This window comes from Chenopodium album, chromosome 25 (assembly GCF_948465745.1).
Source record: "Chenopodium album chromosome 25, dcCheAlbu1.1, whole genome shotgun sequence".
Classification (NCBI taxonomy): Eukaryota; Viridiplantae; Streptophyta; class Magnoliopsida; order Caryophyllales; family Amaranthaceae; genus Chenopodium; species Chenopodium album.
In genome coordinates, this window is record NC_137858.1 from 15,084,336 (window position 1) to 15,103,008 (window position 18,673).

General features: G+C 34.3%; 1 protein-coding gene across 1 annotated transcript; it reads left to right on the forward strand.

The window, feature by feature from the left end:
- The first annotated feature begins 1,554 nt into the window (after positions 1 to 1,554).
- LOC145614512 (anaphase-promoting complex subunit 5-like) lies at positions 1,555 to 18,546 on the forward strand. Its single transcript, XM_081669567.1, has 20 exons — positions 1,555 to 1,896; positions 3,348 to 3,495; positions 3,646 to 3,767; positions 5,705 to 5,954; positions 7,033 to 7,204; positions 7,283 to 7,361; positions 7,500 to 7,585; positions 8,616 to 8,745; positions 8,830 to 8,862; positions 9,740 to 9,988; positions 11,831 to 11,908; positions 12,000 to 12,262; positions 12,453 to 12,512; positions 12,614 to 12,681; positions 12,894 to 12,999; positions 14,096 to 14,237; positions 15,107 to 15,205; positions 16,199 to 16,463; positions 17,670 to 17,737; positions 17,906 to 18,546. Exons 1-20 carry the CDS (start codon positions 1,723 to 1,725, stop codon positions 18,065 to 18,067), a joined length of 2,754 nt encoding a protein of 917 aa, XP_081525693.1. The 5' UTR covers positions 1,555 to 1,722; the 3' UTR covers positions 18,068 to 18,546.
- The last annotated feature ends 127 nt before the right edge of the window (positions 18,547 to 18,673 follow it).

Consider the following 18,673-nt stretch of genomic DNA (forward strand, 5'->3'; position numbering starts at 1 on the left):
GAGGAGGGCCTACTATTTTTATTCTTAAAGCTAGTAGGATTGATGATAGTCTTCTAGAGCTTCTAGGAGGTTCTTTTCATATCCAAGTGGAATTAGGATTGATAATTATGTAGATGAGTTTTATTTGGAATAAAATAATATTTTATTTGAAATTACGATTTTAGCCTTTGTACGGACTTTACAACTCAATTCTATTGATAAGTGGACTCCGTGCTAAAAGCACTTTAAAAATCCAAGCTGTCGCAAAACGACAAGCTTGTCGCCTGGCGATAGGTTGAATTCCTGGCGACAGCGTGGAGTTTTATTCCTCTTCAAATTCTGATTATTTTCAATCGATTTCTGGACTGTTTTCCTATAAATAGATTCCTGAACCTCCATTTCTAATCATCATCAACCAATTCTCATTAAGAATTCTCTCTCTTCTCTCTTAAGCAATACATGCTTTCTTTCTCTCTCTCTTTCTAAACTAGCTTTTACAAAACACAACACCGCATTCATTAGATCTAGAAACACCTAGCCAAATTCGAAGTTGCCTTTGCCCTAGACATGAAAAGTTTATACTTTTCTGAGGGTTTGGTCCCAAATCCAGTCTAAACTTTTTAACTCTTTCTTTCAATTCTTTAATTTAATTCCTTGATTTATTATTTCATTGAAGTTTACTAACTCATGTATATTGTTATTAGAAAAAGGTACGAGACTTCAAAGTAAGTTATTAGCTTATTACTCCCTTTTTATTTCAATGTAGAAAACATGTTTATTAATTCCTAGTATCATGTTAGGATGTTATTTATCGCTTTCGAGTATCATGTTTTGGGTGCATTTTTATTCTTTCTAATAGCATGTTAGTATCATGTTAGGTTTAAAGCTTTGATCTTTATTATTGTGACATGTTAGGATTTGTTATTAATGTTGTTAGCATCATGCCTAGCATCTTGCTATTCTTATTAAGCTTTATTATGATTATGATTATGTTATGATGATTAATATCATTATGTTGCTAGATATATATTGTTGTTATTGCTTGATAGTTAAACTTAAAAAGTTTATTTATTTTAATATATTAATATACTTGCTTAAAAAAATATATTACTATACTTAGGGTCTGTTCACATTTACTGAACTGAGCTGAACTGAACTTAACTGAATATTTTATGAGAGAGGGAAATTAGGAGTTGAACTGAACTGATTGGAGCTGAACTTAACTGAACTGAACTGATTGGAGTTGAACTGAACTGAAATTAAGTAAATGTGAACATGCCCTTACTCCAATTCTTTTTTGTTTACATATTTTTTTAGTTATGTTTGTCAATGCACAAATTCAACCATTAATATCTTCAATTACTGATAAACTAGAATTATAAAAATAGTTGATGTTTTGAAAATATATATAATGACAAATCTAACAAGAACCTACGTGACTATGTTTCTTTTTGTAAATAAAATTGATGAAGTAGTTAATAGAGCGATGGTAACTAGTACCGTTGTAAAAATCGAAAACAAGTGATCTTATGTGTGGCGTAACATCTGAAGCGGCCAAGACACAACCAAGACCTTTTTTTGAACTTGGAAGTGAAATTGCGCCAGACTTGTTCATCGTTATTCTTGAAGCTTAGGGCTTCCAAAATTTCAAAATTTGTGCTTGAATTCTCGCATTTTGCTGGAAATGCTACTGCTGATAAACCCTAAAAAATTCTGAATTTCCCCCTTTTTTTCTAAAAATCAATGGCGGGTATGCTGAAGCAGCTTCGCAGTTCATTCACTGTAACGCCGCATAAAGTTTCAGTGTGTATTCTTGTTCAAATCTATGCAACTCCTGGTCCATTCTTTCTTCCTGAGATTTTTTCTTCTGTTTCACATCACAATTCCTTCGGTTTGTTTTTGGTTGCTTTGATTAAGGTACAGTTACTTCTCCTCAAAATTTCAGTTTTTTGAATTTTTGTGATTTTTTGAATTTTTGTGATTTTTTGAATTTTTGTGATTTTTTGATTTGGGATGTTGTTGTTTCATATTTTTGTTGACTACCCTTTAATTCGATTGGTCTTAGGATAATGATAATGATGCTTAAATGTATAGTAATCATAATTGGGAACTATAACCTTCCACCCTTTATATTATTTTGTTTCTAACCTTTTGTGCTAATTTATCTGTTCATTTGATTTGGGATGTTTAGTTCATGTTAGTTGGGTACCCATTAATTTGATTGAACTTGAGATGATGTTAGTGAGGCTAATTTGTCGAAATTTTGAGGACTAAGTATTGTAATTGTAATTGAGGACTAAGTATTGTAATCTATTGATTGCTGATGCCAAGGGGCTGAATTCGGTGTTGTTAGTGCAAGAGGCAGGTTATCAGTAAATCTAATCGGATTGTTTAATTAAACTCATGAAGGAATATGTTATAAGTTAGATTTAAATGTTACTCAGGATTTGTGTTAACCTTAATCTTTTGGATGGGGTTGTATTGAAAGTTAAAATTCATAAAAATTGTTTAAATTGCTGTCAAATGTGACTTTTTGTCACTGCATGTTAGGGAATGAATGTGATTCTTTACTATTTGCTTCACACAAGAGTTGGTTTCCTGTTCTATGTCGAGGGAATGAAATTTATGGTGGACAATTGATTTATCTGATAGGATTGCCAGCTCAATTTATGGGGTTTATTAATGAAATTTAAAGGCGATCAAACTCTTTAGAATGAGATGAGGTTGAAGCTAATCTTCAATGGTGAATGTGTCAAAATTTTTCATTTAAGTCTTCTTTAGTAAAATGTGCAAGGATAGAAGGCCGGAGAATTTAGTGTAAGGAACTAAGATGGGCTGATGGGGATGCGCTTGAAACGGGTTTCATTTGTCGGCTTCAGGTTTGAGTTGTATTTAGGTTCTCATTTTAATTTGAATCTTGTCCTTAATCTTGCATTTTTAACACATAGCTCCTTTATTAGTTGGTGTCATGGTTGTGCTACCTTGGTTCTCTTGTCCATTTCCAAAGGTGTGTTTTTGTAATTCTTTCGATTTGATGGCTGCAAGATATAGCATCTAATTTTCTCTATCTTGGATTTGCCATTTCACTATGTCATTAGTTCCTTTTTGTGTTCTGAATGTTGTTCAATTTGTTAAAAAAGACGTATTATCCTTTGGTGAAATCTCACATAATTTTTCTACATTATCTTATAAATTTATGTGTGTTTATTTATCATTGCCTTTTCATTTACATTAGCGAGTTCCGGAGTTATCTCTATTTTTTTTGATACTCCGTGTGTTTTTTGCATTGTTTTTGGTCCAAATTTTCTTCAGCATACATATTAGCACTGAACATATTACTGATGGATGGCATTACAACTTTCTTTCAGTCTTATGATGATATATTGGAGCCAAAGCTAGATAAACTTCTATCTCAACTGCGGGAAATTGGGGGTATGCTAGACCAGAGATTAACTCACAGGCTATCATCATTGTCATCACCTGATGAGCTGTTTAATTTTTTCACTGAATTACAAGGTGAGTCCTTTTCATTTTATTATTAGCCTTTCTTAGCAAATTAACCTTTTTTTTTTTTTTTTTTTTTTTTTTTTGTCAAAAGTCAAGTTAAAATTGGTTCTATTTTGAATCATGAACCTGAAAATTTGTAAATGGATGCACTTCTTTTAGGCATCCTGGGGGGTCAAGACTCGAGTGTTATAGAAGATGATCAGATTAGTCTGGACCCTAGCAGCAACCTTGGAATGTTTCTGCGTCGGTGTATACTTACCTTCAATGAACTATCCTTTGAGGTAATAATTGGTCTTTATTGGTTATCAAATTTGAGCAGCCAACATTAGAGATTTTATAAAACTCTTCAGGAGAAATTGCAGAGAATGGCCTAATTATCATGCAGGTGCAGATGCCAGCGCAGCATTTTCTGCATACTATTAAAAACACCAATGATTAAGTTAAATGCAAGTATTGACAAGATGTCCATCGGCAGATAAAGTTTTTGTTGTAAAGCTTGAAATTATTAACAATATTTTTTTCTTAAGACAATTAAGCTTTTTTCAGTTAAATGAAGTTTTGATAAATCTTTGGCCACCAAATTCACCTCCCATTCTCTGTACGTTGCTCCTTCTCCTTCCACCATGAAGCCAAAATCCACTAGTGAGTAGTGACATCGTCTACCTCTTTTGATCAACATCTTTCCCCCCCCCCCCCCCTCAATGTGACACCACCACCATGGTGTCGTACATTTTTTTTTTTAAAAAAATAAATAATTTATATTTCTCCTTTCAGTCCTCCTATCTTATGTCACACTGATTCCCATCATACCTAATTTCCACTAAAATAACAATAAATACCCTATTAACTCTAATCACACCTAATTTTTTTATTCAAATACCAATAGAAACCCAACCACAATGTATTCCTAAAGCTATGTGCACTAAAACGTGAATAAGTATTCAAATTAACGTACAGTGAAGGGAGTTGGAGCACTCCTAATTATAATTGTATATTTTGTATTTTGAAACCTAAATTGTATCGTATTATAAAGAGTCATCAATCATTAACCTCTCACAAAATAACATAAATTGAAGAGTCATTATTCTAATTCAATTATGAACAACGAAAGTCCCATACATATCACCTCTTTTTATATAGTTGATTAAAAAAAATAATGGTGTGGAGTAATTAGTTTATTAGCCCTAAAGTTATGAGAGGGGGGGGGGGGGGAGGATGATTCTACTATTTGTTAAACATAAGTTTAAGCATTTTACTTATTGATCTTATTCTAACCCTTTGTTCCGATCGAAGGACATGGAGGAAAAGTAGGGATGGGAAATGGTGTATTGAAAGGGAATTGGAGGAGAGAGAAAGGGAGGGTTAAATTATAAAAGATTGAAAGTAAAACTCATCATTCTTCCCTCCCTTCCCTTCTTTTCCTTCCCTTTTTTTTTTTTTAAATTTTTAAAAATTATTTTTAAAATTATTTTTTATCCAAACACGTTGTAAAGTAATTTTCAAGCTGTTTGTAATGGTTAAAAAATTACTTCGTATAAAATTTCGAATTGTCCTTATAATCGGATAACCTTACTTAATACTCCCTTTGTTTTTTTTTAAATGCATTAATTTGACTAGTGCATATGCCGGGACACAACTTTGACCATCAATATCTTTAATTAGCTATTAGTAAAGTTATTAAAGAAGACATTGTGACTAATCCAACAATATATTACATGAGGGCATATATATTTTATATCAATAAAAAAATTAAGTCAAGGTTAATATATGATTAGTGTACAAATCCAAGAGATGCATTTAAAAAAAACCGGAGTGAGTAATCTCAGATGGTATAATATAAAATAATCTACTATTCTACCTTAAATCCTGAATATGCGTTTAATTATTTTTATTTTTATTGCAATTAATATAAAGTTCCTTTTATATAGGTAGTTAGACTAGACATTAGAAAACCAAATTCTTTCCATCTGTTTATTTGCCTGTTTTCTTCCTGCTTCTCCATTGTCTCATGCTTGTTCTTTGTGCCTTTTGATCTTAAGAAATCATACTACTTTTGTTTTTCTCCCTCTCTGTTGATGGCTTGATGCTGTCTTTCTGTTTGCATTCTTTACATGGTATCTTGTGTGAACTACTGAAGTGATAGAAGGCTTAAGGAAAATGCTTCTGAATAATGTGTTGATAATTTCTTTTGCTGTACATTTTTGTCCTTCTAATGCAGGGAATATGTCATCTGCTGTCAGATTTAGAATTATACTGTAAAGAAGTACTATCTGGTTCTCCTTCTTTCGATTTGACTCGATTAGATGGCTGTACTGATGAACCCGAGAGATTAGTGGAATATGAGAAGATGGACCTGGATAGTTTTGCTTTTCAGGAAGCTACTGAAAAAGCTGAAACAAGTAATAGAGCTGGTAACGGAATTTCATTCCATCTACATGTGCCAAAAGTCCTTGATGAGCTGGTGGAAGGTAAGTTTATTGTCTGCTTGTAGCAACAAAAATAGATGGGCTATGGTGTTTTTACTGGATTTATTTTTATTATAATTTATTTTATTTAAATGCATCTCTACTTCCAAAGTTCCAAGTCTTATAGGTAGCTTAATTAATCATTCAATCAAAATATCAGCTTCTATGAGATTTGTCTGACAGGATAGCTGCAATTTTATACATATAAAGCACTAGAGCTGCAAATAGTAGTTCCATGTTGGATTGTCTTCGGTGTCCTTCATGAAGAAATTGATGATCATTAATGGCGAGATGTCATAGTACTTGACAAAGCTGAGACTCCTTCCAAAAGGGAAAAATCCCTCTTAGACTTTGCTATTGCCTACCATTCTGTATCATTCTTTACATTTATTTGACCAGAACATTCTCCAAAATATATATTTAGAGCTAAAAGTATGGAAGTATGATTCTGAAACATATTGTAATGAAATCAAATAAACTTTACTCCTTATATCAATTCTAATATATATGTAAGCTGCTTAAAGAGATGAAACACGACCTTTGCTGGGGATTCTCTTGCTTTTCCAAAACCTATTTACTCTATGTGCTGCTTTTTTTTTTTTTTTTTCAATACCTTAATTAACTTGTTTGTGCCTTCTTTTAAGTTTCCATGATGACTGTTTCTACCTATAACCAACTACTGAGGAATATGTATTACAAGCTTTGTTTTAAAGTATCTTGACGACAATTGAAACTTTATTTATCTTGCTTAGTGAATGCTTTCTTTTAGGCTTAGTTTACCTGCCATAGCAATCCAGAAAAGTGGATGTCTAATTCTCTATTAGTCTTGGCCTATCCATCCTAATTTCTTCACAGTTATGAATCTGAGCCCAAAATCCTTTACGTCATTTTTGTAAAATATTTGTCTGTGGCAAGTCGCACTTGTAAGTTTGAGTTGTTGATTTGTCATGGACATTGTAGGATTTGTAACTGGTTGCATAGAGGCTTTTTTTAAATTTTTATTCTTGTCGATAGCTAATTTGAAAAGAAGACATGTAAATTTGTTAAATGGTGACTTAGAAAGTTGGTGTTTTAAGTGTAGGTGTTGAGGTTTCTGCGGCCGTGAAACATAGTGCTAAAGCCAAAGAATTAAGCCCATTTATGCTCCCAGAAATTGATGCACTGGATACAGATGATGACAATGCTGGTAAATTTTTGCGTTCAAATTGGCAAGTTCACGGATACTTGCTACAAAAAGCTGATGAAATTGAAAAGTATGCATCTTTGATGTTTAATGTCATTTTTATTCGTTTATGTTGTGTCTTAAAATCTGAGAGGTATGCATGTTCCAGGCACGGAAGTTCTTTTCCTCTAAATACTCTAGAATCTGATCTGAAGCAACTCCATAAATTGGCTCCTGAATTACATCGTGTAAGTATTAGTATGCTGATCTTTTCCTGGTGGAGGGGACAGCTATTTTTTTTTGGTAATATTGCCTTATAGGTGTAAGTTGTATCATAAAGAATGGTTTTAAGCTAATTGTATCCATTACCTTAATTCCTTAAACAGGTCCATTTTTTGCGCTATTTAAACATGCTGCATCATGATGATTATTCTGGTGCTTTGGAGAATCTCCATCGTTACTTTGATCATAGGTGAGCATTGAAAGGCATGTTGGGCATCACTCTATCCTGTTAAATATTCACCTTGAGTCTTTTTGTTAGCTTGCTTTGCTGGGATAGCTATGTTTTCTTGCTTGAACCTACTATAATGACTGCACTTGTTATTATGGTATTTTCATCAAGAGATCAACATTGTAATTATGATTGATGGATTATGGAAATTATAGTATAACTATTCCTTTGTCTCTAAATAAAATTCTCATTTGCCTGTTTCACAGGTTTTCAGGATGGTGAATAAAAAAATAAAAAAGCGAAGTTTAGTTGATTAAAGGTGAATATAAATCACAAGATCATGGGGTTTGGTTGATTAAAAGTGAATAAAATAAGTAGGGTTTGGTTGATTAAAAGTGAATTAAAAAAAAAAAATTGGATAAATAATGGATATAGATGAGATTAGCCTTCTCGGGAATTCCGTCCGAGTTAAGGAGATCTACTGTCTCCCTTTCTTTTCATCTGTATGCATTATTTATATCTTTTTGAAAACCAGCGGGACCAAACCACGAGTTTCTTATAGCGTCTAGTGAGTATGAGGTGCTAATATGCATGCAAAACACAATATCTATAAGGGTCTAACAACAACGTAAGCGTAAGAAAGCAAAGCAACACTGGGTAGAAGGCCTTTGGATTCATTAATCACTTGCTCTCTAAAGAGCTTTAGTTTGCGTTTACTAGATTCTCCCATTTAACGTTGGATGGGTTGACAGTAATGCAATAATTGCATCTAAGGCCTAGAAAACTTATACTAGAGCCTAGAAAAGCATCTAAAACATGGAAAGGAGGTTGGATTCTAACACAATGGCTAATATTTGTTCATCAGTACAATCTTTTTAAATGTGTAAGAATCCTGCTAGGACCTGTTATCAAGGTTGATATCTCTTAGAGTTTGTGCTTCTCTTGTCTCTTTGTCCCTGTAACAGTGAATAAAAATTTTCTAGTTTTTTTATAGGAAAAGTTTCTTTGGGTCTTGTACAAGTGAGCTGACATTATATGTATGGAACTGAAGTGCAGGGATGGAAGGTTTTGATCTTTCTTCATCTTCCACTGAAAGCAACTGCTTTGGGAAATATGAGATTGCATTGTTATGTTGTGGAATGATGCATGTTCACTTTGGCCATCCTAAATTAGCTCTAGAAGTATGCACATCTGAACACATGTTTTTATACCTAACATTGTTTTAAGTAAGATTTTTTTGCTTACTTGTTCTTGTTAATGTTCAGGCTTTAACAGAAGCAGTCCGTGCTTCTCAGCAGGTAAAGGGGCTTTTATCTAAGTTACTTTTGTAAAATAATATGTGCTATTTTCACTGTGCTTCTAGGCCTGCATATGCTAGCCCATTGGCTTTCCTTTGTCCTCTGTTCTCACTTATCTACAATGATTTTTGGGGTTTTTGAGGTGCTTCGTTGATAAAGATAAAATAAGCTTTCATTAGATGATATAAAGTATCCGTTAGATGACAAAACTTCCTTTCTACTTTTCTAGACATTTGTACAAGGATAATTGTAATTTTAAAATGGCTGCAAGTTTTTAAGGATCTATTGTCTAAAACAATAAATTCTTCTATATACTTAACCAACTTATTAGTTGCGTTTTTTCTTTGGAAATGATGGATTGCTCTCTAACTAAACACTGTACAAAATGCTTATATAACTTAGTGCCTAAGTTAAATCTTTTCCCTATCATCCTAAAACACCAATAGCTGACTAGGGATGCTCACATTCTCTCTTATAGATAAAGAAATTATATACTAAGAAAAGAAAAAATCAAATTGGGGGAGCACTGGTACCCAGAAATTAAGCAGACACTAAAACAGTGCTCATAGTTATCTCATTATATGTGCGTCAACAAGTGATATTCCAGAGGTTTCTTGGGAGCATGTGGACTAGTAGATGCTAAACACATTTCTCTTCAACAATTTCAACGTCATGGTAGTGAAGAAAGCTGATTGCTACACCTTTTGCCTCTTATTCGTAAATAGTCCACTAATGGGAGTCAGCTTGTTGCTCATGCAAATCTACTCTTGCATTTCTTGAGCATATCATGTAACTCATTTACAATAGCGACAACTCTCTTTTTAAATTTGCTGTCTTGAAAAATAATTGGGCTAACAACCCTTCTGTTTCCTTGCAGCACAGCAATGATGCCTGCCTTGCTTATACATTGACAGTTATATGCAACTTGCTGTCTGAATTTGGTATAACAAGTGCTTCAAGAATACTTGGATCATCTTACTCACCTATGACTAGTATTGGTTCTTCTCTAACCATCCATCAACAGTTATATGTTCTATTAAGAAGAGCTCTTGCTAGATCAGAAGGTCTAAAGCTGACACCATTAGTGTCTGCGAACCATCTAGCAATGGCAAAATTTGACCTGATGGTAAGAATTTAGAATGATTTGTATTAATCGTGCTTTTCTATGTGATTCCTGGACTCCTTGCTCCACCCCTCCCCCCCCCCCTCCCCCCCCCCCCCCCCCTCCCCTCCATATATGGCTTTTTTTGTTTAAGTTAAACATACTTTCCTTCCCATACAAAAGTGTGCAACATGTTAGCCAATTTCCTTTCATTCAAACTGTTAGTCATTCCTTAATAACAACACTACATTACATGTTTATTTAAAATCTAGTTATTTTTTAATACTAATGCAATATATGCTGCTTAACAGCATGATTACCTTTTGCAAATTCAACTGAATTGGTGGATTCTTAATATGTGTGATAATTGCAAATATTACAATTTTGTATGCATTAGAGAGAGTATTTAGAGTTTAAGTTCGGCACTATCTTTTTCATGTGTTTCTTTGATCTGTACATTATTCGCCATTGTACTTGTCTAAACTAATATACAAACTAAATTGGTTGAAATATTTCTTAGATTGACCTAAATTCTTGATTATCAATGCCATATACATAGGTAGCTCGTGTAGAGAAACTTAAACTAACTGCTATGAAAGGGCAAGAAATGAACTGACTTCCAAATCTTCGATGCTCTGATTGACTTATTAGCAAGAATGTGCTGAACATAATGTATCTAGCTGAGGAAAAAGGATTTAATTTAGAAAGTTAATATGGTATCATATTGAATAAGGGTGAGCTTTTGCATTCTGAGCTAGAAAGCTTTTGCATTCTGCTGAGGTGAAAAGCTAACAGTCTATGCCTTAATAGAATAAGTTGTAACTGTGATTTCAGTTTGAACTTGAGAACTCTTCTTATTTACAAGGGTACCTAGGCATGGGTCTTTCTTGTTCTTTTGTCATTATGTCTGAGCTGGGCTGCATATTTCTGGATGTGCATGAGAAGAGCACTCAGTTTTAGATTGTCCTTCTTGGACTAGAAAAGACTCTACAGTTGCAGGGATCTATATTAGTTGGTGGTTGAACAGGTGAGCTATACAACATGCCATTTTCTTAGAGCCCTCCTTTGCTGTCTGTAGTCTTTGTACACACTTTGTAAGCCTCTCAACAATTTGATTTTCTTATGTGTATAAAATTTTATATGGAAATAGAAATATGTTTTTAATATATTTTTTTTATCTAGCTGATCCTCCTATATTGAAAATAGCTATGCTATTGCTCTCAAGTTTTTGAAGTAAAAGCTTATCTATTTTCCTCCTCGATTTACACATCATACTTTCTTTTTTCAATTGAAGAATACCGGTTAAGTAATAGTATGAATTAGTTATGTTGACAAACGGGGTTTCAGTGTAGATAAGAGCTGAGGTAGAGGTCTCAAAACCCACAATATCTTGAAGGAAGAGCTCATGTATTGTCCTCTCCCTTGACTTGCCTCAGGTGTGAAGAGGTATTGTGGTCTTGTGTTTCCCAAGTTATTGTCCGCATTACTTGGAGAAGGATGCTAAATAAATGTGCCATATCTAGATGGAAAATAGAAATTGCAGATGAAAAAGAATGTATAGATGGTAAATGAGAATCTGTTGCCCGAATTTCATGTCCCATGTTAACAAACTAAATGAAGTGTAACTAGTTTGGTGTCCTTCCATACTCTTGCTACTAGTAGTATCTAAATTAATGTTGGGGTACTTCATTCTAGAGTACAGTCCTAGCTTTACTGAACCATGAGTGAGGCCTCTCACTTTTCAGCTCTATAATTTTGTTTTGAGTTAAGGATTTTCTTTCCAATTCAATTGTGGATTTGAATGTTGTTAATAAACTATTTATTTTGCAAATTTACTTAGGTGCTGTATTTGTGATATATGTGCAGCATGTCCAAAGATCTATGCTATCTTTTGGTCCCAAAGCATCTGTTAGCCTTAGAACACGTCCAGCTGATGTTTTTCAGGTATCATGCTAAATTCCAGTAACTTTTGCTTTTCAATTTTCCATTTGGTATTTCAAGGTTTAACACTTTTTTCTCATGCTATTATATACAGGAACTGAGGCTAAGCTCCCATGTGGTCAGTGAATTTAGTAATGAAGCCTCTGCAGTGTCTCGTGATGGTGATTTTGCTACGGCATGGTTGAAGAACCCGCTTAAGCCAATGGGTCCTCTAATGATAAACTCAGAAAATGGTTCAGGAAGTGATTGTAGTACATTTGAGTTTTGTGCTCAACAGAGCTCAATTCCCAAATCTGTGCTACAACAACTTGGCTCCTCATTCTTACTTCGCACCACAGCATGGGAGATGTATGGCAGGTGAGGGTTAATGATGTCACTCTATGTGGGCTATTGTATTTTATTTCTCCTCTACTCAGTTTGGTTTTTCATCCCCAAGCCTAGAATCTATCTTGTGCATTTATGTTTTTTATTTATGTTTTTATTTTTATTGATGTTATTATCATTGTTTGACCTATCTGTTATCTGCTTTCTCAATTTGTGCTGTTAGCAACTCACTTGCCAGGATAAATGCCCTAATTTATGCCACTTGCTTTGCTGATGCTTCAAGGTAATATGTTCATCTATCCCTCAAGCTGATTATACTAATTTCATGTATGCAAATATTTAGTATAAAGTTGTTTATTAACATTGTCCCTTGGGCTGCATCAGCTTGGATAATCTTGCCTTAGCCTGTGTGAAGCTTGTCCAACAACTTGCTGCTTATAAAGGCTACAGGGGTAAGATTTCATATAAGTAGCTCTTCAGTTGAATATTTAGAAGTACTCTTTAGTTTTGACTATAGTATACGTTTGCTGTCTTCCAATTTGGAGCATCATTTTATTTTCCTGATGGCTGTTCTTATAGTAATCTTTGTTGTTGATCAAAATACCGTTACTTTTCAAAAGATATAACAGTCATCATAATAACTTTTGCTGTATATTTTGTGCAGAAGCATATGTTGCATTCAAAATAGTTGAGAAGAAGTTCCATGTCATTTCAAAATCAAGAGTCTTGCTATTGAAGCTTCAGCTTCTCCATGAACATGCCTTGCATAGGTTTTTCTTCTTTGTGGCATGTGTCCTTGTGATTTAGAGTGATACTTTGTTTTTCTTAGTTGCAACACTTTTACACTTGCTAATGTGCAATTTTGATCATTAATATCTTTAATTCTCAATTTGTAACAAACTAATAATTACAGATAATTGATCATTAAGAATATATTTTATAACTAATACAACAATATTTCTGTAGAAACTTTTATGATCAAAGTACCCCCTCTGCCCCAAAATAATTCAAACACTTTTCTTTTTCCATTCGTCCCAAATTTTTTTCAAAACTTTCGAATTTACATAGGCCCTCCTAATATTGTGATACATCTCCTTTTCCACTATCAAAAAATTAGGGCCCTGCTTTTTTCACATCCAATAAACAAAATATAATATCTTTGCTCTTTTATGTTCTAGTCACTTGCTATAAATACACAATATAATGAATTTATGTAGAATGTGAGTGGGTGTTAGATAAAATAAGAGAGAATGTAAAAAAGTGGGTTTGTGTTAAAACAAGTTGAATAAAGTAAGAGTATGAAAAATGTAATTATTGTGAGGTTGAAGTGGTAAGATGGTGTATGCCATAAATAGAATAAAACAAAGTGAGTAGAACATTATAGAACGGCTTAAAATGGAATGCCAGTAGAACACAAAAGAACCGAGGGAGTACTTCATTATCTTCTATCACATCTTCTATAATCCACTTTCCTAAACAATACTTCCTTTGTTTTTATTTAGTTGCAACAAATCTATTTCCACCCCCTTGCCAATGCACAACTTCAACCATTTTTTTTTTTTTTTTAAAAATATGCATTAAGATGAATTTAACAAGATCCCACATGATTGTGTTTTCACTTAAACATAATCACCAAGGCTAGCTAAAGTAAAATTTTTGAATAATGCAAAAAATGTAAGCGTTGCAATTAAAAAAGCACAGAGGAAGTCGTTGATACCATTTCAATACCTTATCACCTAAAACTCTATGCCCAGAGAAGTATTTCGAACTAATTTGGTAAAAATACAATTTATAAACAGTAACAGTTAAATTAATCTGAAAAAGAGCTTTTTAGCTAGCCTCACTTTTATTGGGTCCCTTATACAGAGGACATTTGAAGCTTGCTCAGCAAGTATGTGATGAACTTGGTGCATTGGCTTCCCCTGTGATTGGTGTTGATGTAGATATTAAGACTGAAGCAAGCCTTCGCCGAGCTCGAACATTGTTAGCAGCAAACCAGTTTAGCCAGGTCAAAACTCACTTTCTTCCTTCCATAGTTCTATTTACTAGGCTTGTTGTAATGTGGTGTTTGTAATTTATGTCTTGATCTTTGTCAAACATTCTGTTGAGTATCCCCACTTGTAGTAAATCCTCTAATACTACTAAACCTATCAATATCATCTATGTGTAATATTACTGTCTTGGAGTAGATGGTTTAGGTACATCGTAAGGTCAGAGGTGATGGGTCTTACACTGTTTGTCATTTTAGCATCAGATAGCAGTATTGAATCGGATCTTTAGACCTCATATAACAAAGTTTAGAGTGTTCATTACTCTTAATTTATTAGAAATGTTTTCAATTATCACTTATTATATTCATGTGCATTTTGGTGCCTACAAAGTAGTAATGCTGTCATTGCCGTGTTTAACTAAGAAATTTGTTGATGGTATTAATCTAACTGGAAGGCAAGGATCCAAGAGGTATCTATGGTTTTTAAGGTAGGTGTTTTAACCTCCGTGGAAAAGGGGTGTGGATACTGGCTGCATTGTGCGGTTTCATGGTATAACTCTTGCAATTTTCAAATTATGCTCTATGTTTAATTGGTTGGAGCTGTGAATCAGACATTCATATCTACGTTTGTGTTTCAGCATTTATTAGTGGCACTTGGAGTTTAGAAAGAGGAGATTTGGAGAGAATAGGAGGGGAGGGAGAGTAAGAGATTGGTTTTCTGTTTGCATGTTTTGGAGAGGAAAGGAATGGGAAGGGGGTATCCAATTTTCTTAAGTAAATACAATTCTTCAACTGTTAAAATGATGATGCTAGCTTTTTACTTCTCCCTCATCATTCCCTTCCTTTTTAATTGTTACCCAAACTAAGTTTAGATGTCATGCTTGCAGGCAGCACAGGTTGCACAATCTCTATTTTGCACTTGCTACAAGTTCAATTTGCAAGTTGAAAATGCAACAGTTCTGCTGTTGCTTGCTGAAATCCACAAGGTACCAAATACATACTGAAGCTACTCGTGTTATTTATATATCTATTACATAGAATTGTATTGTATGCCTATTTGTTGTTGTGACTGGCCAGCATAGTTTATGTTGTTGAAATTTAGGAAGTATAGGAACCCTTAAAACCTCTTTGTGTGGCAATCACATAATAGGCCTAGGAGTGTGACCTATACCTCTTGTCCTCTTTGATGTCTGCACTTGTCAAATTTATTTATGCTGTTTGGATCTCCTTCCCGCCCTCTTAAATGTAGAAATACCCTTCTTTAGCCTGATTGAAAAAATAAGGAAAGAAGAATAGGTGATGCTAATTGAAGCTTTCTGCTAATGTTCTGGTGTAAATGTTTTACAGAAGGCTGGGTAGCTTGATTCTATTATGATTTATGTTAAGTTATATAAGAGGTTTTGGTATATAGTGATGGATAAGAAGGCTTTTGTCTTTGGCAGGGAAGGTAGATTGTAAATCTCATCTACATGTATATTTTGTGTTGGTGGATGGTATCTTCTGCTTTGGTGCTAGGTTATTACTCTCTCCCATCTTATCAGTTTTGTCTGTCGATCATCTGAGTTGGTTGTTTGTCCATGGGAGAACTCGGAGAAGTATTGGTTTCATGAATGGTTTTCATTGAGTTTAGGCTGAGGTGATGGTGTCTCCTTTGTAGTTTACAGATGATATTGTTACTTTCTTGTGGAATTTTCACACGCTTCATTAAGTTTATTGGGTTAATTTTGACCCTTAGGTTTAATTTTTCTATGTTTGTTATCACCATTAATAAATAACTCTCTTGGATGGGTTTTCTTCTTTGTTGGGGTTTGTCACTAAGTTTGGTATTGCCAATATTATGTTTTTTGAATTGCTCTTTGGTCTTAGGATTTATTTATTTTAGTATCACCCCTCCTTGCATGTCCTTTGTCTGCTCTAATAATAAGTACCTTATCTGTAAGAAGGAAAATTGATTAGTTTATTAACTTATGCTGTCACAGAAATCAGGAAATGCTACCCTAGGCCTTCCGTATGCATTGGCTTGTATACTGTTTTGTCAGTCTTTTAACTTGGACCTTCTGAAAGCATCTGCAACCCTCACACTGGCTGAGTTATGGCTCTCGTTTGGACCAACTGAAGCACATAGAGCACTGTCACTCCTTCATGGAATTTTCCCGATGATTCTTGGCCATGGAGGTTTGGAGCTCCGTGCACGGGCACATATTATAGAAGCTAAATGTCATCTCTCTGATGCAAGTTATTCAGGTATTACCTCTTTCTCTGCCTGTTTGTCTTTTTGACTTGCTAAGATCCTTGTTCTCCTGTGAAAATTGTGCACCGTAAATTGAAACAAGTGCTTCAATATTATAGATAAATTTTCACATACACATGCATTAGCTGATGCCAAAATGCATGCAGATAGTTCAAACTTCAAAGGTGTTTTCAACAGAATGAATTACGAAGTATATATTATTTCCTTTTATGAAAACAAATTAAAGACTTTTATGGACCTTTATTGGTCATCACTATCTAGTTTATATGAGCATGAGTCAGACTACAGACATTACATTCCATTAAAATGCATTTGCATGTTAAAATTGGTAGATTACAATGAGAGGGTGCCTAAAAAGAGAACACTAGGTTTTTTTTTTTTTTTTTTTTTCTTTTTTGGAAAGAACACTTTAGTTGATGGCTCTTGAAATCTGTGGCAGTTTGGGCTAGCTGGCTGGTTTATGTTTTGTTACAGTAGATTTTGATACGCTGGCTTTACACCTCTTACGAAAGTTATAATGAATAACGTAGATAGAAAATTTTTTGCCTTGCTGGTTATGGCTGCAGCACTAAGACCTGTTGCCTGTTTATGACCTTGGTTTTAAAAAGCGCGCCTCGGGCGCGCCTCACTCCCAGGCTCTAGGAAATGGGCTTTAGCTAGGCGAGGCTTGGTCACCTAGGAAAGGCGCGCGCCTCGTGCGCCTCAAAGCGCCTTTTGTAAGGTGCGCCTTTGCGCCTCAAGGAAAATGACTAAGATTTAAGTTATAAATTTAAGAATGGTGGACACTTTTTCAAATTCAGACTACCTTAGCTTTAAATATATCATTATTTAATTTTATGAATCTTTTTAATTGGTATTAAGTACAATCAAAGAAAAAAAAATGATTTGAAATAAATATATAAATACATGCGCCTTGCATACAAAAGGCGCGCGCCTTTGCCTTGCGCCTCACGCCTAGGTTACAAGGACCATTTGTGCCTTTTAAAACTAAGTTTATGACAACGAGAAACCAGAGGAACCTCTTGTTTCCCAGGTTGGATGAATCTTAGTTTGTCATAGAGACAAAATAGACGATTATGTTGTACTCCAGGAAACGAATTACCTCTATCCAGTAAAATTTTGTCTTTATTGCACTCGCCAACTATGTTGCTTGACCTGTGTCTAGATGTTACTAATTTTGGGTTTGAATCTCTTGTTAGTGAGTCAAACACCAGAGGCAGTGCTCAACCCTTTGAAGGAAGCCTGTGAAGAGCTTGAACTTTTGGAGGTGAGTAATCTTACACTTAATTCAAATTTTCACTCTGAAGCATGCCATTTTAACTTTTAAGTATCCGCATCTCATATTAATTTGAAAACTTGTAATTTTTATTTATTTATTTATTTTTATTTTATTAATTTTTTTTAATTTTTAATTTTTTATTTGTTATTACTGCAGTACCATGAGTTGGCTGCGGAGGCTTACTATCTGATGGCTATGGTATATGACAAATTAGGCTCCTTACAAGAGAGGGAGATGGCCGCAGCCTCCTTCAAGGATCACTCTGCTGCTCTAAATAATCCTCAAGATTCCGATGATGACACTTTAAACAATATGTAGACAAAGTACAAACACTACCCTTGCTTATACTTACTTTTTCTAAGTAAGAGTTGACCTTTTCTAGCTCGCAGATGTTGGGTTCAAGGATTTAGCTCAGGGCCAAATGGTGGCCAAGCCTCTTCTCTAATGGGAAGGACAAGCCAAGGAATATCGACCGCCTGACCTCCAACATGCAAGGCAACACATGACAGTCGACGAATGCCTGCGTGATAATGTACAAAAACTAGTCGTATCTTTCTTTGAGTCTATGTTGCAGAAGCAGTTCTAACCAATAACCATCTTCACCATTTACAGTAGGACTTCTGGGTGGTTCTGCTAGAAATGGGAAGCATAGAGATTTTTGTAGTTGGCATTGTGAAGATCCTTCCATTGTGATGTATACAGTATATGTTCAATGTTCAGTAAGATGTAAGATCTAATATCCTGATATGTAGTTGCAAAAATTTCATGTAATTGCAATTTCATGTCAAATGGCTTTTATGTGATTCACATTCTAAACTTTCCAAAACATCTGACCAACTTTACAAATTCATACAAGAATTTACAAGAGCAAACATACTGATCATGTCAGTTTTACATCTCACGTAAAATAGCATCATGAAACAT